Source organism: Anabrus simplex, chromosome 1 (assembly GCF_040414725.1).
Source record: "Anabrus simplex isolate iqAnaSimp1 chromosome 1, ASM4041472v1, whole genome shotgun sequence".
Taxonomy (NCBI): Eukaryota; Metazoa; Arthropoda; class Insecta; order Orthoptera; family Tettigoniidae; genus Anabrus; species Anabrus simplex.
The window spans coordinates 155,971,178-155,998,404 of NC_090265.1; the positions used below are offsets into that span (position 1 = coordinate 155,971,178).

At 42.9% G+C, this 27,227-nt stretch overlaps 1 protein-coding gene across 1 annotated transcript in view; it reads right to left on the bottom strand.

The window, feature by feature from the left end:
• The window catches only part of LOC136863270 (angiopoietin-4), a 400,811-nt gene that overhangs the window by 36,303 nt on the left and 337,281 nt on the right, over window positions 1-27,227 (bottom strand). Inside the window, exon 3 of the mRNA XM_067139659.2 lies at window positions 424-555. Within this exon, the coding sequence (XP_066995760.1) occupies window positions 424-555 (132 nt within the window). The remainder of the gene's footprint in view (window positions 1-423; window positions 556-27,227) is intronic.

Consider the following 27,227-nt stretch of genomic DNA (forward strand, 5'->3'; position numbering starts at 1 on the left):
CATTCAGCATAAACGCAGATTGCAGGTTTAGTGAAATGAACTGCTCTGTACTTTCAGGATATGAGATCAAAAGATATGCAGTTGGGCTATAATACAAGCCTTTATTACTACGAGTTCTCCACACCTGGTAGAGAGAAACTTTGCCCAACATTATAGTAATTATCTGAATTAGTTTAAAACCTCTCCATCGGTAGTTAAATCAACAGTTTGGACGTGGAATTACTATTTAAGATGGCTTATCTCCTCCTGTCACTTTATAGTTAAGGGGCTATCAGTTAGAACATTGAATTGCTAATGTCTCTTTAGTCGGTGAACATATGTTCTTGCGAATAGTTAACAGAGTGCCAGTAATTGGCAGTGTCTCCTGACGATTAAGCTAATAATTAGGATGTTTAAACGAAGTTTTAGAACCTGGATACTCACCGTCCATCCGCCTTCGGCGACTTCTTGCTCGCAATACACTTTGAGGAACCAGTAAGTGGTACCTCGGATTTGCAGGTAGTACACTCCGGAATCACGCATGCCGGCATTCAGGAGGTCTACACAGGAGTAGCCCTGTAAAAAAAGAATACAATAATAGTTTATAATTGCATCATATGAAGTTTGACTGAGCTGGGATTGTACATTATTTCAACTCTTGGGATACTATGATCGTAGCTGGCGCCAAGTCATAATAGGGGTTAGTAGAAGAGGGATAAAAGTTCCTCTGGATTTTTTTCTCTGTTCAGAATTGCATATTTATTTTTAAATGTCCTCCAAAATGTAGTGTCCGGCTGCAGTGCTAAATAACATGCTGGGTTAAGGAGTCCTTGACTATGTCCGGCCGGGTGATTAATTCCTATGGCTGGGGGGTTTGGTGTTTGTACCGTCTTCAATATTACAATTCATCTTAAGTAGGGCCCCAAGGTCACAGACGCGCAGGTCGCCTATAGGGTGTCAACCCGAGAGACCTGTACCAGGCCTCTCAGGAGTCCATATGCTATTACATTAAACCATATAATGTTGTGAAATATGGATATCTAGAAACCTTTCAAAGTTTGCTGAATATGACTTGAAAGAACATTCATCATCTGTATATGAGAGGTCCTGCTCATGCATTATTTATAGTCATGTTTGTTACTTGTATTTGTTAACCCTTTGCAAAAGTACGGTATAAACAATTTATTTTGTATTTATTAGTTAGTACCTAAAGCTGCAAAAGACAAACTGCGTAAAGAAATATTCGTGAATCATTATATACACTGACTGACAGAGCAAATGCAACACCAAGAAGGAGTGGTCAGAACTTTATGCCTATTGCAGGGTAGACTGACGTCACTGAGGTACGCTCATGATGTGAATTGCGCCGCTGTGCTGCGCACGTAGCGAACGATAAATGGGACACGGCGTTGGCGAATGGCCCACTTCGTACCGTGATTTCTCAGCCGACAGTCATTGTAGAACGTGTTGTCGTGTGCCACAGGACACGTGTATAGCTAAGAATGCCAGGCCGCCGTCAACGGAGGCATTTCCAGCAGACAGACGACTTTACGAGGGGTATGGTGATCGGGCTGAGAAGGGCAGGTTGGTCGCTTCGTCAAATCGCAGCCGATACCCATAGGGATGTGTCCACGGTGCAGCGCCTGTGGCGAAGATGGTTGGCGCAGGGACATGTGGCACGTGCGAGGGGTCCAGGCGCAGCCCGAGTGACGTCAACACGCGAGGATCGGCGCATCCGCCGCCAAGCGGTGGCAGCCCCGCACGCCACGTCAACCGCCATTCTTCAGCATGTGCAAGACACCCTGGCTGTTCCAATATCGACCAGAACAATTTCCCGTCGATTGGTTGAAGGAGGCCTGCACTCCCGGCGTCCGCTCAGAAGACTACCATTGACTCCACAGCATAGACGTGCACGCCTGGCATGGTGCCGGGCTAGAGCGACTTGGATGAGGGAATGGCGGAACGTCGTGTTCTCCGATGAGTCACGCTTCTGTTCTGTCAGTGATAGTCACCGCAGACGAGTGTGGCGTCGGCGTGGAGAAAGGTCAAATCCGGCAGTAACTGTGGAGCGCCCTACCGCTAGACAACGCGGCATCATGGTTTGGGGCGCTATTGCGTATGATTCCACGTCACCTCTAGTCCGTATTCAAGGCACGTTAAATGCCCACCGCTACGTGCAGCATGTGCTGCGGCCGGTGGCACTCCCGTACCTTCAGGGGCTTCCCAATGCTCTGTTTCAGCAGGATAATGCCCGCCCACACACTGCTCGCATCTCCCAACAGGCTCTACGAGGTGTACAGATGCTTCCGTGGCCAGCGTACTCTCCGGATCTCTCACCAATCGAACACGTGTGGGATCTCATTGGACGCCGTTTGCAAACTCTGCCCCAGCCTCGTACGGACGACCAACTGTGGCAAATGGTTGACAGAGAATGGAGAACCATCCCTCAGGACACCATCCGCACTCTTATTGACTCTGTACCTCGACGTGTTTCTGCGTGCATCGCCGCTCGCGGTGGTCCTACATCCTACTGAGTCGATGCCGTGCGCATTGTGTAACCTGCATATCGGTTTGAAATAAACATCAATTATTCTTCCGTGCCGACTCTGTTTTTTCCCCAACTTTCCTCCCTTTCGAACCACTCCTCCTTGGTGTTGCATTTGCTCTGTCAGTCAGTGTAATAGTATAACCATAACGTTGTAAGTAATCTCTCTCTCATTTAACCTGTTCATTAACAGTTAGGCCTACACTTTAATAGCGCAGTGCGTCAGTCTGTACACGTTGTATACGGTCGGAAATGAGATGATGGGGTTACCTCGATTTAATGAACCAAGTTTTAAGAGAATGGAGAGTTCCGATCCACCAAAACCTGTAGCAGTCAAAGAAATGGTAGGGCCATGAAAATCGTAGACTGTAGGCCTCGGGGTCGGAAAAGTTCTCCTAAGGAGTTAAGACGTGAAAGATCAGAGGAGCAGCCTGATCCAGGTGAAACAGTGTCAAACTTCAGCTAGGACCCCTTGATAATATCATTCGTCTCACAAGCTACTTATAAACTCTTGGGAAGTGTTTATGATGACCACGTTGCCCTTAGTCTCGAAATGCAAGAGCAACGAACGAAAAATTCGGCGGACGTTTTCGTTCGGTGTCTGTTTCAGATAATCTGAAAATGGCTAAATTTGAATGGTTTTGAAAATCGTTTATTTGCTCTGCTACATGTTTGTTTAGTCATCAGTCCGAAGGCTGGTTGGATCCTCAACAGTTCCGCCGTGAGCTGTCATAGATGACCTAGGCATTACTGAAGAGGCGTACTAGGGAAATGAGGAGTGAGGTAGCTTCCCGTTGCTTTCCTCACCGGCCAGAAGTTGCTATTACATATCAGTCTGCCAAGCCCTCTGAAATGCTTGCACCAAGCGACCCTATGAGCAACATTTTCACACCATTCATAGCAGGGACTGGCTGCATAAGGATTGGCATTACTAACATCGCTCATACCTCAGTCACTTTCATTTTGTCAAAGCCAAAGATAAGACAGAGACAGATCAATGAAAGTAACAAAATTGCTCTAGCCCATGCCAGAAGATTTAGTGCACTGTAAACACTAGGTCCCGCCAGCAAAGGCATTCTGCTACATACTATTATTTAAATTAACTAGGTCTCGTATATGCCTTTGCTGTGTAACCGTCCAGGCTTCTCCAGCCCTACTAATTTAATATAATATCATTTTACGCGATATCATTTGATATCAAGTTTATCCGCCATCGGCAATTATTTGTAATAACATATTTATTCAATGTCAATCATTTGTAATCAAGGCCTTTTGGAATCATATTGTATATATGATAACATCGTTTTATTATTTAAATTATTATATTATGTAGGATAAGAATTCATTATGTTGTAAATACGGTCAATATGTTGAGACATAGTTGTTTTCATTTCATCTCATATTTGTGTATACGGAGGGTTATTCTTGTAGCTTGGGATTTTGCGTGCGTCATGGGTTTATCTTATGACCAAGGCTAGTAAACAGCGACCCGTGCGCGAGGCTTGCAAGCTGGTCAGCTATATCATCGCCACGCCTTCTGGACTTGTCGAGGAACAAGAGAAGGGGGGTTGATGCTTCGATCTATCGAATCAGATACTTCGTTGTATATGAGTTTTGAGATTGAACTGTTACCAAGAGTGGGGGTGAGCCCGGATATATACTGATTCTCAACACGAGAACGGGACCTAACAACCGTTCAACCTTTCAACCTAACTACGTGAACTCCATCACTAGTACTTCTACTGTGAACATCTACTTTGAACGACGTGATTTGATATTTGAAACAGTGTGTGGTCGCTCCGCGACATAGTTATTTTGTACAATGTGTTGTCACTTCGATACAGTACTTAGGTGCGGCTATGTTATCGGATCTACGAGAAACGAAACAAGCTTATGGCTTGTGTGATATTCAGTAAATACTGTGGACGAAGAACTATGTTTAGTTCAAGTCTACGGAATTTTGGTACAAGTCTGTACCGTATAGATTGTATAGCTCAGTTGGATTGAGATTTCTACTAATATGGAAAAATTCATATCTCTGAATTTTCTCCTCTTACGATCAACGCTGATCAGTTTTTACAAGTATAGGGCAAATGTCTAATTTAAAGACTAGGCAAGTAGGGAGTGTTAGTCCAGATAGCCCGTGCCATATCAGAGAAGGAAGGAAGGATGTCCATGGAGCAAAGTCTACATCGAGAAGAAGAGAACGAGTAACCACGGAAACCAGATGACGTCAACGAAAGCTGCAATTGGTGAGCTCCAATTAGATAAAGCAAGCGATAAGTAAATTCAGTAAATTAAATTCTAAATTCCTCCACGCTTTAAGGAAACTCTTCCGATTCATCTCATTTTTTTTGTATAATAAATTCATTTGTATTTTATATTGCGTTAATTTTCTTTCTTAAGCGATACTTAATGGTTAATTATTTAAAATCCTACCCCTGTGATTTAAGTATAAGTCTCTATGCTAGTAAGTATAAATTTTGGTTTACAGTTTTATTTAAAACTGTAACCATGGCGCCCAAACATTACATAGAGAAATGGGGAACCATGGAATGTTAATTGTTTCTATTTGCGTGGCAATTTGCGGGCAAGCCACAAATAGTTTATTCAATATTCACGTGTCCCAAGATAATAACTTTTATCTCCCCAAGTGTCTTGACAAGGTGGAACAGTTACAGCTGGCAGGACCTAGTGTTTACAGTGCACTATGTCTTCTGGTATAGGCTAGAGCAATTTTGTTACTTTCATAGATCTGTCTCTGTCTTATCTTTGGCTTTGACAATATGAAAGTGACTGAGGTATGAGCGATGCTAGTAATGCCAATCCTTCTGCAGCCAGTTCCTGCTATGAATGGTGTGAAAATGTTGCTCATAGGGTCGGTTAGTGCATGCATTTCAGTAGGCTTGGCAGACTGATATGTAACAGCAACTTCTGGTTCGGTGAGGAAAGCAACGGGAAACTACCTCACTCCTCATTTCCCTAGTACGCCTCTTCAGTAATGCCTAGGCCATCTATGACAGCTTATGGCAGAGCTGTTGAGGATCCCACCAGCGGCATCGTTGACGGACTAAACATACATACAGGTCTCTTATCATTTAAAGAAAGGTGTTTTGAATTACTGTTGTTTGGTTTTTTTACCCCATGGAGTTGAGTATATTTCCTATGTAGATGCCTTCATATTTGAACGCATGTTTCAGTTCAACTGAATGAATACATTTTAGATGACAGTATGTATTACTCACTTTTTGAAGGGCGAGAAATTCACTCTGTAGTTTCGCGTTAATTTACGCGATTCTTCTATCAAGAGCAGGAAACTAGCCATCAGGTTTGCAAACCTCATGCGTGAATGTGTTGTAATATCTGAGTTACTGTTAGGAAAAATGGAAATGGCGTATGGTTTTTAGTGCCGGGAGTGCCCGAGGACAAGTTCGGCTCGCTAGATGCAGATCTTTAGAGTTGACACCCGTAGGCGACCTGCTCGTCATGATGAGGATGAAATGATGAAGACGAGGCATACACCCAGCCCCTGTGCGAGCGGAATTAACCAGTTATGGTTAAAATTCCCGACCCTGCCGGGAAGCGAACCCGGGACCCCTGTGACTAAAGGCCAGCACGCTAACCATTTAGCCGTGGAGCCGGACGATATTGTTAGGAATATACGTACAAGTGCGTGAAATAATCAGCCTTGTTGAGTTAGGATTTGGACAAGTTCCATTGCGGCTTATTCTTAGATTCAAGAGCTAAACATTGTAGAAAATAGTTATTAGCAGAATTTGGGGGCTACTTGATGCCAAGAACAAAAAGAAAAAAAACCAGGGGATGGTAGCACGATTTGTTCTGGATGATTTCAGACTAAAGAGTAATGTTACAAAAATGTTGCAAATTTTGGACTGGGAAGTGGAGTGAGAAGACGAGCCGCTCAACTAAACGGTATGCTTCTAGCTGTCGGTGGAGAAATTTCGTGAATGACATTACTGCGAAAATAAACTTTGAATTCAAGAGGTCAGTTGGGGTAAATATTCGTTTATGGGAAGACGAATTAGGGATTGGAATAATTTACAAAGGAGCCGAGCCGAGTGGCTCAGGCGGTTGAGGCGCTGGCCTTGTAACCCCAACTTGGCAGGTTCGATCCTGGCTCAGTACGGTGGTATTTGAAGGTGCTCAAAAACACGCCAACCTCGTATCGGCGGATTTACTGGCACATAAAAGAACTCCTGCGGGACACAATTCCGGCAGCTCGGCGTCTCTGAAAACCGTCAAAAGTAATTAATGGGACGTAAAAGCAATAATATTAATTTACCAAGAGGGATCTTCAATAAATTTCCAACTTCTTTGTTTGAAATCATTTAGGAGAAAACTAAATAAACAAATGATAGGGAATCTACTACCTGGACGACAGACCTAAATACAAATCAGTGGTGATTGATACGATGACACAATGTCTATTTTCCTCTGCAATAATAGTGTTGTTTTGTTTTGCTCTTATTTTATTTCGTAGTGTGGAGAAACTGGAGTGTTGGCCTTTACGGTGTAACCGGTTCAGTACGCTCGCGCGTAGTTCGTCGTGTTGCGTGTAGATGTCGGGTAGTTGCCGTTTCCGTGTCTCAGAGAATTCGGATTGTCTGCTAGCTTTTGAATGCCCTCTCTTCAGAGGTAACGCAAGCTAAAATTTGAACTTATCCCCGACGAAGATACTGCTTTATCCCTTGGTCTTTGTGTGACTTTCAACAAATTTATGTTACCAGTTGCAATTTATTAAACTGAATTGTCATTACAGGTTGTGACATCTCCTGAAAGAGTGAAAGTAAAGGTTCCCACTATTAAATGACTTCAGTGAGATATAGTATAGTGATTGTGGCCGACCGCCTTTGCTCAGGAATTTACGAGTTCTGTATTTCTGTGTAGACTGTGCAGACGCCAAGGCCATGTATCTCTGCAGAAGGAATGGTCTCTATTTACCTTCGAGTAAGCAAACTTCTGTGTTAACCAAGAAATTTTACTGCCTCCGGTATACAGTCCGTGCTAATCCCTATAAGAAGGGAGAACTCTCAAAAATGGGTACACACTGTCTTCATTGGTACAGTATTACATCTTACAGCACTATCCGACAAGTTGCATTTACATCGTCGCACCGACGCCAGATAAGATTTATGGCGACGATGGGTTAGGGAAGGGCTAGGAGCGGGAAAGAAGCGGCCTTAATTAAGGTACATTCCCAGCATTTGCTTGGTTTGAAAATGGGGAAACCAGGGCTGTCAACAGTGGGGTTCGAACTCACTATCTTCCGACTGCAAGCTTTCAGCTGCGCGCCCCTAACCGCACGGCCAACTCGCTCGGTGCACTGTTCGAGTATTCATAGCACGGCAGAATCTATATTATCTTTACATGTAAAATGAAAACAGCTTGTCGCTTAAAGTTAGGTTTAGAGTAGATAAGTGAATATGAATGCCGGCGCTGTACGTTAATTAAGGCCACGGCCGCTACCTTCCCAATCCTACCCCTTTCCCATACCTCCGTCGCGAAAAACCTTCGATGTGTTAGTGTGACTTTAAACAACAGGGGAAAAAAATATTAATATAAACTCTAGTTATCCCGTCAGTGAATTATTGAAGTACCACTGAGCAAGTGGCCGGGTGGTTTGAGACACGTAGCTATCAGTTTACATTCGGGGGTTAGTGGGTTCGAACCCCACTGTCGGCAGTCCTGGAGGTTTATTGTGGTTTCATTTTTTCTCACCAGGCAATGAATTAAGGCCACGGTCTATTTCTCATCACTTCTAGCCCTTTCTTTCCCCCATAGTCGCCATAAGACTTATTTGTGTCGGTGGGACATAAATCGAATGGTTAAAAAGATGTTTTGAAGTAGGGCCTACCTGTTATTTACACTGTATGAATGCTCCAATGCAAGCATCAGCATCTACAGACATTCTTTTCACACCAAACATTGAAATGATTGTTAGTACACTGTTAATTGAAGATCGTCATGATAGATAGATAGATTTATTTATTTATTTATTTATTATCAGTTATTTAACCATTATATATGATTCAGTAAAACATTATATAGGTCTACATGGTACCACGATTTCTGCTTATCCCGTATAGCTACATAGTATCAGATGACAACCCATTGTCTTTAGTATTGAAGCAGCAAGGCTTTGTTGACACGAAAATACATTTTGTTGAGATATACGCGTAGTGCGCGTAGTGTTCGTTCTATCCCAGGTTATAAGGAAATAAACGGCAGTGGAACTCCGCCGAAATTTTAAAGGACATGTAGTTTTGAGTACTACTTCTTCCACAGCTTTCCCCACATCCTGGTCTGATCGGAGGTGTGAACTGTGTGGATTTCGACCTGTTTTACGACCGAATGCCCTTCCTGCCGCCAACCGTATGCGGAAGAATGCCTTAACTACTGTGCGTGTCTGTGGTTGTTGGTAATGCAGTATGTTGTGTGTAAATATGGAGGGGGCTGTATTGGGACGAGCACAGAAACCAGTCTCCGAACCGTCGGGGGAATCGAACCAGGGACCCTCTCAACGGAAGACCTCAACGCTGACCATTCAGCCAAAGAGAGCCAGACAGGATTTCGAAGACAGGAAGTGTAAATATAAAAACCTCCCAAATAGTAATAAAAAGGCGTGTCGTAAGTTTTATTCCTTAGTCAAGTTCAAACGATTCATTGTCAGAAGAACAGTGAAAATGTGACAATTTTGAACAAAATAAGGCCCATTGGCAAAAACACTCGAACAGGGCTAAAATATTTTTAATGAAGGGCAAATCATCAAAATTCGAACACTTTTCTAGAAAACCGCATGACGACCTCCCCTTGTCAGAAGCCATGAAACGCACTAAACCGATCAATTACTGTTGTGTATGAAGCAATCACGCTCTACGGAAACTGTAGTTATAATGACTTTCTTTGTCATTAGTTGTTTGGTACACTTGAGAATTGCCAAACTTCGTTATGTTGCGTAAAATTTGACTTTTTTTTTTTAGTCTTTAATATCTTATCTGCTTCTTTCCTTTCCTTAATGTATTGAGTTCGGCGCTTAATTTGGATGTGGTACAGTTTTACGGCTGGATGGCTTTCCTGACGCCAACTCTATGTGATGGGATGTATTCATGGTTGTGTGTGTCCGTGGTGTGTGATGCATTGTATGTAGAGAAAGAGTTTAAGATCACAAACGCTTTGCCCCCGAGCCAGAGAATTTAACCATACAGAGTTAAATACGCTGATCATTCAGCCAAGGAGCCATATACTTCAATCTGTTATCGTTTTCTTTAAAACGGTAATTATCTCTTCGCATGGACAGACAGGTACTATAGCTGTAAATGAGACTTTGGCGGAATCAAAGTTAAAATTAAGCTGATTAGAGTGTTTGGCATGATTGATAGTCGACTTGATTATTAAGAGATTAGTGCTAGTTGCAAAAGAACTACGACCTCCTTAGGCTATTGGTGGTGACCGAGTCATTCGAAAATATTAAGTAGCTTATAAGGGAAGGTGAAACATCTTATCAAATGCCAAGTAGCAAGAAAGCATTTCATAGCTTTAGCATCACAGCTGATATGTTACGAGACTTTTTCGCTTTGATGACGATGATCGTGTTTGCCCTTGTAACGGTTACTTTATACTCTCCAGAAGATGGGAGAAATGTAGCTTCATATTTCATTCCTTCCGGTGTTTCTTCTGATCTTCTAGGCCAGGGCCTCTCAAACGCCCAAAATCTCACGCGTGCAAATTGCGGCGCAGAGTTCCTGTGCACAGTGCATCGGTTCCACTCGGCTCGGATTTGGAGTGCTACGGAACAAGTGAGGAAGAGGGAGACAGGGGGATTGAAAGAGACAGGCGTGGGCAAAGAGAGAGACAGCGCTATTGCTCCAAATCGAGGAGTGGGGATCTGCACTCTGGTCAACCAAGCTAAGTCGTCTTTTGCACCGTGCACCTCTGAGAGACCCTGTTCTAGGCTCTCTCGCTCCCTTCCCTCCCCCTCTCCCTCCCTCCCCCCCCTTCTTCGTTGTATTTACGTGAATTTTCCTTTTTGTAAGCAATTGTTAGTGTATACAATACCAGTTTTTAGTTGCGTTAGTCTTATATAGTTTATTTTGTTTAGGCCCTGTATTTGTGTCCTGTACATGTATTTACTATAAACAGGTATACCGGTATATCCCGTTTTAGATTAATTAATGTAAACATTGTACATAAAGGATCTATTACGGATCTTTGTAATTCGGTGTTATGCCGTTTCTGATTTCGAATAAATAAATAAATAAATAAATAAATATTGGGTTTTAAATAAAGTAGTGATTGAGTGATACCTTTTCTCGGGGGCTGAAGGCAGACCATATATCTCTGGCTTTAATTTGATGAAGCAATAAATTTGCTTCGTCGGGTAGTTTTGCCCCAGTCGTATTAGATTACCCTGACTCTTAATCGCCTTTGGATTTTTTAAATCTGAAGCCCTTATACTTTGAACGGCCAGGCTGCCTCCTCCTCCTCCTCTTCCTTGGATTCGTGTTTATGAGATAGGGTAATAATTTTGTCTTGCCCCTTATAAAATTAACCACTACAACTACCACTACCACTACCACATCTCCATTAACTCTTAGCTCCATTATCAACAATCAGAAAGATGCTACGTAATTTAGGAGCTATATAACAATTTCTATAGTGCAGTTGACTGGACTAGAACAGCGAATATCACTCCGAGGAAAAGTAAAAATTAGTCTGAAGTGAAAATGAAGTCTGGGGTGAATCCGCTCTCACTGTGACGATCACCAAAACCTCTGTCCCATATTCCAACCACTCACCGTTTGGATTTCTAGTCATATCATGAGGAACCCACCCCACTTAGCACACTGGTGTTGAAGGCGACACATGACGTACAGTTCGCATGCACAGTATTAGCTACTAATAGAAAACCTTGTTCTCAGGAAAACAATGAAATATTTACCTCTGAATGGTGGTACGAATAGCATCTGCCTATGAATAGGCGATGGGAGTTACTTTACTCCAATCGGGTGCCGAATTGTCAAAGCAGACTTCTGACTTCGACCGTAGGCAGCGAATGAAAAACAAGTCACTGCACTGATCTCAAAAGTTCACTTCGTCTAAATCAAAAGCAAACTCCTTTAGTGTAGTAAAATATCCAGCTGCTTGATATTACTAATTCTTGAATAGTTTGTGAGTGATAACGTTAACAGTAACCTCTGCATTCTCCCTGCAACATACCTAAATTATTTTTATAACTTCCATTCACTATGAATTAATTTCCTTTAACGCTAATATTTTTCGGTTTATTGTAGGCCTATAGATTGTATGCCTTTTTATCCTTTCATATGAACATTCCCCTTTACAAAAAATGGTTAATAATGAACAATGAATGTTTACTCGTATTTATTAAGTTCTAAAATAACAGGTTACTTGAATAATCATTAATGCAATTCCCCCTGTACCAGCAACCATCGGGAACGCATAAAGACCTACGCCCTGCTAATCTGGGGGAAATCAGAGGTGAATGGTTCGATGCCAGACTACGGCGTCTTTTGTCTACAGAGCACAGTTTTTTCACGAGATTTACACATTTGTTATCCAGGTAGATGCTGTTTGCCTTGCCTCAAAACGCAGAATTGTTCCCACCTGCAGAAGAATGCGGGGCTACACCCTGAAATAGATCATTACCACCATCAGTGTTAAACTAGAGACACATTATGTGCGCGGTAAGCCATCCATTTGAAAGACTCACTCCTCATAACATAGGCTGGTGCTAGAATGATAGAGATAAACACCTGTTTATTGAGAATGCCTGGAAGGCGTGCGATTAGAATCTAACGAATGAGGTAGGATGAGCACTTGCTCCTTCGTGAAGAAGGAGCGGTATGGTGCTATTATAAATTAGTTCTGAGAGGCCACTTGGCGAGAATGTTACTAGTTGATAGAGTTCATTAGCTCCAGAAACGTTAGTACCTTTCTTTTCTTCTATTCCTTAGCTTTAGAAAGAGACTCTGAGATCCCAGTTACTTCCACTTATTTGTTCTAGGCTCCTAGCTTTCATCTTTGCTATTCGTCCTCTTATCAACTCTTCTTTTTTCCGACGATGGTGGTTGGAAGTTACTCATTTTCACTCCTTTGAGGGGTTTCACTTTCCTTTTCGAATTCATTCTTTGATCCCTTCGATGATTCGAGTTAAGAAAAGAGTATTACCTCGTATTTTCCTGTAAAACATTAACCACCACGTTTCGGAGCTGAGAAGAAAAGAAACACATTCAAAATATTTTAAGTACCAGTAACGTTGTGGTCGCGGTAATTGAATCTTGTTAATTTACTTCAACTCTACTCTTATTGCAGCTCAAAATTTCCTGTAGTTTTCTTTCCTCCTCCGTCTTCTTCTTCTCGATATTATATTATAAGGGGCAGTCAAATTGTTTTATTCAAAAGCAATCACCAAAAGCGTTAATACATTTATCCCATGGGAGAAGAACTGATCAAATCCAGTTTTGTAAAAAGAGGTAGGTCCCTGACGGATCCACAACCGCACCCACTCTTGCACTTCCTCGTCCGAAGGCCTCTGCAGTCAAAGAAGGTCATCATGACTTTACCGGAACTTGTTTTAACAACTTTGGATTTCTTTGGCGGAGAAGAATTGCGATGTTTCTATTGTTGGCTTTGCCATTTGCTCTCGGGAACCACGTTTCGTCCCCTGTGACGATACGGGACAGAAACGCATACTCTTCCCCGTTGTACCGCTACAGATGACTCAGACACGACACCATTCTGTCAATCGTTTGTCCCTCCCGTCAATTGATGGGAACCTACTGCGCGCAAATTTTGTGGAAATGCAAGTGATCTTTGATAATGGCATGCACGGAGCCATGGTTAATCCCGACCTGAACACGAATTTCTTGTTGCCGTTAATGCTTTCACGGCTCGTACTTATAGACATGATATTGTATAGGCTTTTGGGCTTGTGCCTTGTCAAGAAAATAAGGTGAAATTCTTAACGTTTCGCAGACAACTGTGCTCTGCGTCCTCAGAAGAATTCTCGACTGTCCACGAGAAAGGTATCTTAAACAATGACACTTTTGAATTTGGAACGTTATAATAGAAGTAGAAGTGGAAATGGTACGTTCATTCACCACCAGATGGCCCCCAGGACGTGGCACAACGCTAGCGAATTTCTTCCTCCGTGATTCGTCTGTTTTCCCGGATAAGGCCACCAATCCGCCCTATCACATCAGAATTATTGGCTCGATGGACCTCTCATGGGCGCGCATCGTCTTGCAGTGATATGCGCCCATCTCGGAATCTCCTATGCCACTCGTGCACACTCGTCGTCAGTGTTGCCAATCCATAAATCTTTTCTCCGCTAAATTTTCTTTGAAAATCCGCTAAATTTCGAACTGAAGCAAAAGGGCACATACCAGCTGTTTTAATAGAGGAGATTAACTCAACACTAACCAGTTTCAGAAGAAGAGACCATCATATTCTCCTCTCCGCACTATATGCTCAGAAGCAGATGTGCTGGGTTGAAGTCCTGTGGTTTAATATGAAACCACATAGTACTATTCTCTTTCAAAATATATTGGCAGTTCACCGTAGCAAAGCACATACGGAAATGATCAAATCTATTTCGAAAGTTATTTTCACTTATATTGTAGTTTTCATAGTTTTTGATAAGTGCGGAAAGGAATAATGTCTAACAATTTCGCATTTATATTGCACTGATAGTAGATGCACCATCCGTGTTTGGGATCACTGGGAAGCTCAAACAACAAGTCAAGTTAATTATTTGACCACTCTTTACGAAATATCTGACTGTACTTTTAAACCTTTTCTTTCGACATATTGATATACCCGAAAGAACCTGATGTCAAAAGAAACACGATATCAAACACGACACTACCCGGCTCATCAAGAGTACAGTTAACGATTGCAACAAATTCTGACTGAGGCTGTAGGCCCACAGAACAGTAGGCCTTAGCTGGACTAGAAAACGAGTGGTGTAGTATGCAGCCTAAATTCAATACAGTGGGATTAAGTAGGCTATTATATTGTACCCAGTAAGTTCTATATTGTTTTCTCGTGGTGATGAAATGAAATGGCGTATGGCTTTTAGTGCCGGGAGTGTCCGAAGACAAGTTCGGCTCGCCAGGTGCAGGTTAAGTTTGAAAATCCGTCAAAAAATCCGCTGTCCGCTAAATGGAAAATGTATCCGCCGTTCCATTTAAATATCCACCAAATATAGCGGAAAATACGCCGAGTTGGCAACACTGCTACTCATGGACGTGCAGTGTTCGCCATACACAGCAGACATGCGGCGATGAGTTTCGCGTACTCCAGCACCCTTAGTCACCAGAAAACGAACCACACTCCTCTGGTCTTCTTTGCTTGCTTCCATTTCTACAGCTGGACGAACACATTAGACCAGTCCACGCACCAACAAAGACATAACCCAACAACTGCTTGCACCTGAGAGTTGTCACTATGCAGTTCTCCCACCACAGCGATGGCAGTATCGGTACGTAACAACAGTGTTGCCACCTTTCGCGCGGAATGTGTGTTAGGCGGGTGTTCGGTTTTCGTTTGACTGCCCCTTTTACATGGTTATTCACCTAAGATGTTACACGGAAATAACGTCTAAACTATTAAAGATATCGATATTCTGTTTTCTTGTTCGTTAATGATACCCAGGGACTTGTAAAATAATGTGCTACGTATTCTCATGGGGTGATTAATAACCGAGATATTGATACTAACGCCATACTTTTAAATTGGAACGACACAAATTCATACAGCTGTCCTAAAAGTTCAACTGCGTACAAGTTCAAATATGTAAATATTTTTCGAAATAGGACAGTTACTTATATCAATAAGAACAGCATGCGCGGTTCTGCATGCCGCATCAGACAGCGTGCAGTCGGGTAAGTACATACTGATGCGCAAGCAGTTTCCTGGGTGTGATTCCAGCCACAGAATGGTGTGATTTGCGAAGTGTGTATGGCCGAGCTCGATAGCTGCAGTCGCGTAAGTGCGGCCAGTATCCAGTATTCGGGAGGAAGTGGATTCGAACCCCACTGTCGGCAGCCCTGAAGATGGTTTTCCGTGGTTTCCCATTTTCACACCAAGCAAATGTTGGGGCTGTACCTTAATTAAGGCGACGGCCGCTTCCTTCCCACTCCTAGCCCTTTCCTGCCCCATCGTCGCCACAAGACGTGTCTGTGCGACGTAGAACATGTTGTAAAAAACAGTGTGTATAACAGGTGAACTCATGACAGGACAGGGGGGAGGACGCGACTGTAGAAGCGTGAATTCGGGAGAGCGCAGTTTCGAGTCCTGCCTCTTCCGACCTGAATGCGATCTTCATGGTGTCCGATGTTCAACACCAGGCAAATGCCGGATTGAAACTTTTGAGGTAGGCCACGGCCGACGTCCTTTCCAAATTCTTCACATTCCCATCCGTGGGGAAAGACTACAAACTGAGCGCAACCTGTTAGGCATGAATTTCAAAACAAAACAGAAAACTTTAATCTCCCTTCCTCGCTGTGTGTTTGCCAGTCATACAATAACGTTGCACAGCCAGGGTATGTTACGCTACATCACATTATGTGTACGATAGTTTACAGTACATGCCTGGTATCCGTTATGTGGCTGGAATCAATGCCAGGAAACAAACAGCTTGCGTGCCAGTACGTCCTTGGCCGACCGCACGCTGTCTGATAGAGGCACGCAAAAGTCGAAATGCGCCTTTTATTGATGTCTCAAAAAAGCAACCGTCCGATTTTGAAAATACTTATGCAGAGTCCGCCAGAAAAATGTATACACTCTTTGTTAGACGATATCGGGATATAGACATTGTCAACTGTTATCATTGTTTTTAAATGTTGTAGTATGATCTTTCGCTCAACAGATGTCGGTACTTGCATCACGATAGTGGGAAAACAAAATGGCTGGAGCACGCTTGACGTTCGAGCAACGAAAGTACATTCTGAAGTGGTTTATCAGGTTTGATAATGCCTTTGAAGTGCAACGTCAGTGGAGAAGGGAGTTTGAAAGAGAACCCCCAACACGCCTAACAATTAAACGCATTACTGGGAAGTTTGAGACGCATGGAACGATATGCGATATTCACAAAGGAAGATCGGGAAGAACGCGCACAGCTACCAGTCCTGCTTCGTCGGCTCACGTGTTGGAAAGTTTTGCTAATTCTCCACATAAGTCTGCTACGTAATGTGCACGGGAAGTGGGGATTTGCAGTATAAGTGTGTGACGAATTTTGAAAACAGCTAAGTGGTCAGTTTACATCCCACGATTACTTCATGCGCTTGATGAGGACGATCCCGATCGTCGAATGCAGTTTTGCGATGAATTTAGTGTGGCCTGATGAAGCCCATTTTAAACCTAATGGAACAGTGAATCGACATGACTGTGTCTACTGGGCTCCGGAAAATCCGCATGTTCATGTGGACAAGACGGTCAATCTACCAGGGGTTAATGTCTGGTGTGGACTGTCGTCGAGGAGCTTACTAGGACCCTTTTTCTTTGATGGTACTGTTACTGGAGCAGTGTACTTAGAAATGTTACGCACATTAATTTTACCAGCTGTACGTGCACTTTATGGAGCCGATGATGAAGTCTTCTACCAACAGGACGGGGCGCCACCACACTACCGTGTAGCAGTACGAGCTTTTCTGGATGACAGTCTGCCGGGGCATTGGATTGGACGACGAGGGCCCATTGAGTTCCCCCCACGATCGCCATATCTTACCCCTATGGACTTTTACTTGTGGAGAATTGTGAAAAATCAAGTCTATCGACGTAAGCCACGCACGCTGGAGGCCCTTCGCCAGGAAATTACAGCGGCATGTGCCGAGATCCCCATTCAAACATTGACGGACGTAGTTGCAGCGACTGCTCGTCGTTCTGTTGTGTCTGGCAGCCAACGGTGAACATTTTGAACATCTCATGTAACCATGTGTTTAACTGAAGATAGTACTACATGTGTAATCAAAATTTAAATGTAAAAAAACACAATAAATAGTTTTTGTTCCGTAAAGGGTGTATACATTTTTCTGGCGGTCCCTGTATATTTGAACTTGTACGCAGTTGAACTTTTAGTCCAGCTGTGTGTATTCGCGCCGCTCCCTTTATTAATATGGAGTTAGTATCAATATCTCGGTTGTTAATCACCCCATGAGAATAAGTAGCACATTATTTTACAAGCCACCGGTCGAGTTGGCCGTGCGTGTAGAGGCGCGCGGCTGTGAGCTTGCATCCGGGAGATAGTAGGTTCGAATCCCACTATCGGCAGCCCTGAAAATGGTTTTCCGTGGTTTCCCATTTTCACACCAGGCAAATGCTGGGGCTGTACCTTAATTAAGGCCACGGCCGCTTCCTTCCAACTCCTAGGCCTTTCCTATCCCATCGTCGCCATAAGACCTATCTGTGTCGGTGCGACGTAAAGCCCCTAGCAAAAAAAAAAAATTTACAAGCCCGTGGGTATCATTTACGAATATGAACACAGAATACCGGTATCTTTAATGGTTTAGATGTTATTTCCGTGTAACACCTTAGGTGAATAACCCTGTGTATTATATTGATCTGTTCTTGAAGTGGCTGATGAATAAATGAATAAATGTCTGAATGAAGAATTAAAGTAGGAGCTATTATACGTAATAAGTCTGCTGAGTATTAACAATGTACGATGGTTGAAACCAATTTGGGGATAACGGAAAAATTGACGCGCAAATGTGGCGTCATCTCGAATGACGCATTCGGCAGTCGAATCCACTACGCCGGACAACGAAAAACATGGAACGTTCGAACATGCTTATTTCAGTACCGTTTTCCCTCCACACAGTGAAAGCCTCTTGGAAAATGAAGGGGGCGGTATTAAATCATACATATTCAGAGTCGCTAAATTAAACACTCTGCCTCAGTAATTTCAGTTAAATCATGCATGACTCGATTGAATGTGTAACAAATCAACGACGATGCGGTAGTCTCATTCAGCTTCCTGGCCACTCATTTTCTCTTCCTCCCCTCTCGGCCGGCGCAGAGGACAGGTTCCGCTCCGCCCACTACCTCTTTGCAGGTTGTTTATTGAACACCAACAGGCTATAAGCTCAAACCGTAACGCAGTCATCGCTCTGAGTGGTTTGTTTCCTTCCGCTTACCAAACCATAAATAATACTAAGCCTACACATTAACATAGATAGCACATGCCAGAAGATTTGTTTTTCCTCCCCTAAGTAACAAGCATATTTCGTTACCATTACGCTCTCGTAGCAGTAATTACTCTGGCAGACCTCCACAAAATGTGCGTGATAGCTGATACACCTTGAAGACTCGAAAGCTGAACGGTGCGATTCAGGTCCAGTGGAACTTTCCGGAGTGTGTTTCCGCTAGTGAATTAATCCACATGGTCCAAAATATAATAAATTTTAATTTAACTGTTCGATGACGATGTCTCAAGTCCGCAACTGAAGTAAATAAATAAATAAATAAATAAATAAAGACAGAAGAAAAAAAGGATATTTAAGAGTTAGTCGAGCACGTCTTGTAAAATTTTGAACAGTCATCTGCTGTGGTGCCGACACGAACAAAACATTACTAGAGGTTATGAACTAAACGATAAGAAATTAGCAGGCCTATGCCTAGCTGTCAGAAGCCAGTATAATAATACGTAATACAAATTAAGACAAGTATATTGTGTCAGGCCCTTCGGAAATATTTTTAAACCAATTTTTCCTTCCATATTAAACAATATTGCTAACACAATTATTTTTTAACTATAGTAATTTACGCTACGTTGCTCTGAGTGACTATGTTGACATTCTCTAGCAAGAGAATTGAATTAATCCCAAAACTGGAATACATCCATTTTCTACTTTAATAAGAATGGGAGAGGAGGGCACCGGTACCGATGTGTTCGACGTCCCCTCCCCCCTTCGGACAGGGGGGGGGGGTAGTTCTGTAAAGCGATGGGTAAGCCAGCAAGAGAAACAAAGAGTGGGGGGAAACTGTGCTGTTATTGCGGCTCAAATATTCCTGTGATTTTCTTTCCTTCTTCTTCTGTCGGACTGTGGATTTCGTTGCGTACAATGAACCTGTCAGCACTATTATTAAAATTCAATCCGTCAAAAGGGTACTGATGTTAATTTAAAACTACTCCTTACTGAGGTGTGTTCGTGGAACTCGAGTTTGGCTTCAGTCGCCTTGTAAGGGAAATAACAAGCAGGTTTTGAGCCCCCCCCCCCTTTTTTTTAACTAATGCTATCATATGAACTCGTTCTAAAAGCATAGAACTACATCCTAGTATTGGCAAAATGTAGATGAACCTCCATGTATTAACTAACCAAGGAACGTCTATGATATTCGGTCATGTTGCACTCGAGGATTTAGTATGTTTCAGTCTATCATTTCTTGTGTCAGGAAGTGTACTTAGTGGTTGGTACTGTTAGAAATATTCCAGATACTTAACAAGTTATAAACCTCCACCGCATGAGTCGCCACCAAAAGTCTTCATACCAACCCCAAAAACATTCGGCTCGACTGGAAACAAAGACAAAAACGGTAACTTTTTTGGTATATATACCTCAGTGCGCAATTTCATGAAATACTCTGAACTGACAAAAGAACGGAGCTGTAAAAACTGAAAAGAAACACGATACATGATGTTGATATGCGAGGTGTGTTGCAGACTGCTATTTCGTTGAGTTCATCCACGTATTTAAGGGGACGAAGTATCTGAATGTATACATATTCATTAATACCTTGCAAAGGAGAAGCCAGAGGCTGAGAATGTTGACCAGTGTGGCAAGTATCAACGTATAATGAACTTGATATATTCACTCGACGTACCGAGTTCTTCAGATATTTAGCCTAATTTCCAGGGCAAATACGGACACATACACGAAGGTTCGACAGCTCCTCCAACCTGCAGGTTAATTAGATGTTGTTCTGTACAAAATGAGGGTAAAACTGATTATCTAATCCTGTGTGAACTAACCTAGCCTAAGTTATTTTATATGAACTAGTCTAAACCAGTTTTGAAACTTGTTGATCTGTAAACACTCTCTATAACTGCAATTAACATCATCTTCCTAGGGCCAATTTCTTCATTATTTAAAATATTCAGCAACCATTCGCAAAATGTGCACCTATCCACAGAAGCACCGGGTAGCATGTGTCAGTTAATTTATACAACTTGAACAATATTTCAGTTCCTCTTTGTATAGAGTCGTAAGAAACTCCTGTCCTTCGTGTAGGACACTGACCCTTTAAGAAGTAGTCCCTAATCGAATAGTAATATGATCCAATGTTTCTTATGGAAGAATCCTTCGCCTTCTCTTTGGTTTCTTAGGCCAAATGACTCAAGTTTTAGTGATTTAAGAGACATGGAACTAAACGATGCCTTAGAGCATGGCCTCTCAAACGCCCAAAATCCCTCGCGTGCAAATCGAGGCGCAAGACCTCCGTGCACTGTGCATCGGTTCCACTCGGCTCGGCTCGGACCAACGCTTCGTCTCTGGGCTACTCGGCTAAGCTCGGCTCTACTCGGCTCGGATATGGAGCGCTACGGAGCAAGTGAGGAAGAAGGAGACAGGGAGAGCAAGCGAGACAGCTGTAGGGAAAGAGAGAGACAGCGCTATTGCTCCAAATCGAGGAGTGGGGCTCTGCACTCTGGTCAACCAAGCGAAGTTGTCTTTTGCACCGTACACAGTGCATGCACCGGGCGCATGCACCCTGAGAGGCCCTGCCTTCGAGCTAGTTACGAAGAGAGGATTATGCTAGTACTTAGTTAATTCACAGAGGGTTGAAGACAGAACGCTGAATGACGTAGCACTCTGTAATGAATGTACTGTATGTTTGCTATTGGTTTTACGTCGCACCGACTTAACAGGTCTTATGTCGACTGTAGATAGGGCAGGGCTAGACTGAGAAGGAAGCGATCATGGCCTTGCCGAGGTAAAGCCCCAGCATTTACCTGATGCGATAATAGAAAATGACGGAAAACCATCATCAGGGCTGCCTTTAGTTGGGTTTCATTCCAACTTCTCCCAAATGCAAGCTCACAGCTACTTGATCGAACCACGCAGCCAACTCACTCGGTTCCGGATTTAAGCCCGCCTGGCCGCCACGATCGTCAAATGAGTGAAACTACTCGCAAAAATGGAATGTTTACGTCTGCATGTAAAACAGCATCTTATAGTCCGTGTAACAACAAACTTTCTCACTTCTCAAGGTGGCTGAGTAAACGTTACTTGGAACAACACTGCGCCCCGAACTGTTAAAAAGTCCTTTAAAGATCTTCGTCATGGAGACAAATGTACTCATAACTTTTCTCGGAATCCACCAATTTAAGTAGTTAATACCTCAAAAAAAGCGCTTGATCCACTGAGTGTTTTTAGACCAAAACGAACTGCGTACCTCAATTAGAATGAAAGTTATGATTGCTTCAATGAGAAAAAATGTTGAAGAAAAGAGACGTCGAATTGAATGTGCACTCATAACTTTCCTCAGAATTAACCAATTTGAATAGTTAAGAGCTGAAATGAAAGAGCTTGATCCACTGAGTGTTCTTAGGCCAAAACGAACTCCGTACCTCAATTGGAACCAAAGATATGATTGCTTCAAAGGGACAAAAAAATTGAAAAATCAAATAATTTGAGGAGGGCGGAAGTTAAGTGATTTATAGTACTTGATGACAAATCTGTGCATGAATACCTTTCAGTTTTAAAACAATTCAGGAAATCGACCGGATAGAATGACCGGACTGACTGACTTATTTTTCATTTTTTTTTAATACACTGAAGAAAATGGAAATTGCGACACCCAGAAGGAGTGATGCTACATTGCTGCAATTGAACATGCAGGACGAGTGTTCGGTTGTGATTCGATGATTACACTTTCAGGTCCCTCTGGCCGCAAGTTTGGACAACAATCAATACAGGATGTGCCCACCACGAGCTGCAATACATTGATGAATTCGTCGAGGCATTCCTGAGGAATTGTGACCCATGCTTGCTGCACTGCACGGGTCAGTTTTTCCAGAGTTGTGGGTGGCTGAGGACGGTTGGCCAGTTGTCGACCTATCATGTCCCACACATGCTCAATAGGACTGAGGTCCGGGTATCTGGCGGGCCATTCTAAGGTTGTGATGTCGTGGAGAGCTTCTCTGGAGATGCGTGCAGTGTGAACCCGGGCATTGTCCTGCTGAAACATCCCATTAGCAATGTTCGCCATCGTAGGGACAACCACTGGATTGAGTACCCTATCAACGTACTGTCGAGCAGTCATAGTGCCCTCAACAAGCACTAATTGTGATTTCATATTAAAGCCAATAGCTCCCCAGACCATAATGCTTGGTGTTGGCCCTGTGTGCCTCTCGACAATAAGATCTGAGCGGCCCCTCTCCCCGGTACGTCGGCGCACACGATTCCGGCGATCACTGCGGGCAAGACAGAAGCGCGATTCATCACCAAAGACGACCCTATGCCATTCGTCGACCCACGTCGATCTTTCTCGACACCAGGCCAGCCTTACACGTCGCTGTTGTGGGGTCAATGGAACACCTTCTGCAGGGACACGGGCTCGTAAGCCAGCTGCACGCAGGCGATTACCAACTGTTTGTTGTGTAACGTGGGTTGCCACAGCTACTCGAATTTGCGCTGCTGTTGCATGGGGTTCCATCCGGGCCATTCGAATGATGCGGCGATCTTCTCTCACAGTTGTCTGTCGCGCTGGGCCTGTGCCAGGTCTACGAGTGTGGGTACCTTCATTTGATCACTGCTGCCATACACGTTGTACCGTAGATGCCTGTTGGCCAACACGTGCAGCGACAGTCCTTAGCGATATTCCAGCCTCACACAGCCCAATTATCCCAGCCCTCTCAAACGGCGACTGTTGTTGATAGCGTGCTCTTCTCTGTCGTCGAGGCATGTTTGACGGGGAACACTTCACTGCACAGACTGCAAGTCAACTACGCTACACCAGAGTCCGTATACTGGAGTTGATTCCTCCGCGACCAATCACGTGGGGAGACCTGTAGCAACAATCCAATGGGTCTGAAACTTTGATCGTTTACATGCCTACATGGCATCGTTCCATATCTTGAAAATGAACACAAACGACCAATGCCTTCATGGTGTTGCAATTTCCATTTTCTTAAGTGTATATAGATGAAATTACAAATACCAAACAGCCCTCTCAGATTATCGGACTGACTTGTTGGCTAACGATGTTGCAATCTTTCGTGAAGCTACAACAGCTGCTGTCTTTGTGAGGGTAGGCTTAGGGTTGGGAACCTCATGATCATTTCAAAAATTTGGAGCGAATAAAAAGATGGAACATTGAGATATTTCCTGAGACATTTCGAACATACTCTCGAACAGCAGTTTAAAGTTCGTCAGATAGTGAAAATGTTCGTCGAAGGAGAGGCTTCTGTATTTAGCTGATGAGAATGTAAACGGACCAAGCGGGATTTGTCATTGTAAAACACTGAACCCCATAGATTGTCTAAGTCCTAATATACAGATGCATTGCCGTAGTGTTGCAGGACATCCCCTTTCTCCTGCGAATATTTACAGCAGATGCACTTTCTTTACAACGAAATCACACTGTCCACCTTTGATCGTAATAATAGTCTTCCATTCCACACGATCAAAACTATGCTCAGAGGTGACAGAAATCAGATACTGTTTGTCATACTTTATTATGTAAGACTGTCATTTGTTCACAACGTCTCGCAGAACAGGATCCGCTCATTAGCTGGGAAATGGACTATGTCAGGATTAAGCTTGATATTACCGCCTGTTCACAAACATTCTAACATGTATGTTAAACAGGAAGTAATACAACGTTGGAAGTTAGGAGCACCGGAGTGGATGACGCGCTTTAAGAAGGGGAAAGAACTGGTCATCCGGCCGTGTCTAACTCGGCCAACGTCTGTGCAATCAGCTAGAGAGCATTATTTTTACCTGTATTTCCAGATCTCAAATATATGGGAAATTTTAAGTTGGTGTTGGCTTTAACCCTTAAATGAACAGCATTGCACATGTGCAAATGAGAATGTACTTGCTTGTTATATCTCTTTTACGATTTTACAAGTGTGCATTTACTTTTACCTTGCAGACGAACTCGCTAGGGGGTCGCTAGTGTGTTCAATAATGAACATTTTATTATATGATTTTTCTTGCTAATCTGCTGAAGTGAAGTTAAAATTTAAACAGTTAAGGTAAAATATGCTGTCATTTCTTGATGGATACAGTACTTTTGCATCCATCTCTTGGCACAGGCCAGAGTAAAGTGTAGCTTCCACCGAAGTCCCAGTCAACATCATGGCTGTGTCAATATGGAATCTGCTGGGGTATGGGTAGTGCTGAGTAATGACATTCAGAGCACGACTAGTGCTTCTGAGTATTATGAAAGGTGCTGCTCATACGGTCAGTCATGCTGCAGTGGCACCTTCTGACCCAGTGAAGAAAACAATGGCAAACTACCTCGCTACTCATCTTGCCTAGTACGCCTCATTTTGGTACTGTCATTGGTTTTTGGGGTTTCCTTATAACCCCACAACCTTTGGTAGTGCTATTTGAGGATCCAACCAGCCTCTGGGCTGTTGACCTAACAAACAGACAAGATAAAATAAATAAAAAGTTGTATACCTCAATTCATAAGCAAGGACATTCGTAAGACTGAAGTGTGGCTGTAGCTACAGTAATCGTACAGCTTTGCATGTACCGTTATATAAAACATTCTAAGTTCTTAACATTTTGACTCATCCAAAAAAAATTGACAAATAATGTTTTAATATTTTTCTGATAATAATGTATTACTTAAAATAAATAATATTTAAAAGAAATAATAAATTGCGCATTTATGGGTAAAAACTGATCCTACGGACTTCTATATATAAATGGATGGACGTTCTTTGATTACCGTGAACTAGGATTTCTTTGTAACTACTATTTCGTATGGCAGAACGATACACGTTTACAAACAATGATAAAAAAATTATTTACAACGATATACATATTTGAGTAGTCTTAACACATACAGAATGGGACTTGGATCACATGATGTAGTATTGTCAGAGCTGTATGTCCAACATGCTTAACCGTTTTACAGCTTCTTCAGTGGCCTAATGGATGTCCTGCATTGTTCCATTGAACTTCCTGGGTGGGCAATCCATAACGATATGTTGGGGAGTCTGGGGCACGTCGGCACAGTCACAGTAAGGGTTCTCAGTTACCTTCCACTTATGCTTCCAGTATTGACATCTGCCATGTTGGGTTCTTCTTCGATTTAATGGCGTCCAGATTTTTCTGCGGAAGTTGAAACCAAGAGGACGGTTAACTGGATATAGGATTAAGCCTAGTTTCTCTGGGTTTGAAGAGAACTACATATTGCGCCATGTTTGATTCACGTTAAATTCTTCTTGGATCAGTCTCTCACCTAATACCCATGATGGTTTCCTTGAATTTAACCTGACGCGTTAATGTGAGGAGAGAATTTTCACGGCATTTAAGCCATTCTATTTTCAGTGTCATTTGTCTTCTGAGACGAGCGGGAGGAATGTTAGAAAGTACTGGTAGCCATTCCAAAAGTGTAGACTGGATGGTCCCTGATATACAGTAGTCCGCATTGTGTCATTCAGTTGAGTGTCGATTTCCTTTGTGTGAGCACTGTTAAGCCATACTGGACTGCAATATTCAGCTGCTGGGTAAACTAAAGCAAGAGCTGTTGTTCTTAAGGTAGATGCGGTTGTACCACAGTCTGTTCCTGAGAGTTTGTGTGGAATGTTGTTACGGTTTGTTTTTTGTCGCACCGACACAGATAGGTCTTATGGCGACGACGGGACAGAAAAGGGCTAGGAGTGGGAAGGAAGCGGCCGTGGCCTTAATTAAGGTACAGCCCCAGCATTTTCCTGGTGTGAAAATGGGAAACCACGGAAAACCATTTTCAGGGCTGCCGACAGTGGGGTTCGAACCTACTATCTCCCGAATACTGGATACTGACCGCACTTAAGCGACTGCAGCTATCGAGCTCGGTGTTACGGGTTTTGACCTTTTCAGATGTTCTGTTGAGATGTTCTCTATAGGTCAGTGATCGATCCAATACAACGCCAAGGCATTTTGGATGAGGATTAAACTTCTGTAGTTGTCCACTGAGTTGTACTTGAGAGGTGTAAGTTGCTAACTTATTGTTCATGTGAAATCAGGTGACCTCTGTTTTGGATATGTTTGGTTTCAATCTCCAAGTAGTGAAGAAATTACGTTTGAGGAGATCATCTGTAAGGGTAACTTCAGCTGTTCTAAAATCACGGGACTGTATAGTTATAGCAAGTTACAACAAGATCGTCGGCGTGTATAAACTTTCTAGCATTTCTGGAACGTAGGTCTGTCATGTATAAGTTGAAAAGCAACGGGGCAAGGGCTGAGCCTTGCGGTAATCCATTGTTTAGCGTTTCTAATGCATAATCATCACTCCTTAGTGACGCTAATAATAATAATAATAATAATAATAATAATAATAATAATAATAATAATAATGATATGACCTCTGCTGCCGTATACAGGCATTTTGACTTGACGTCATTTAGGCTGTCTGTATTTTCGACGTTTCACTTTCCACTGCCAGATGACAAGTGAAACCAGCACTCTCTTTAGGTGAACAGTGGTTGGATTTTAAATAATTG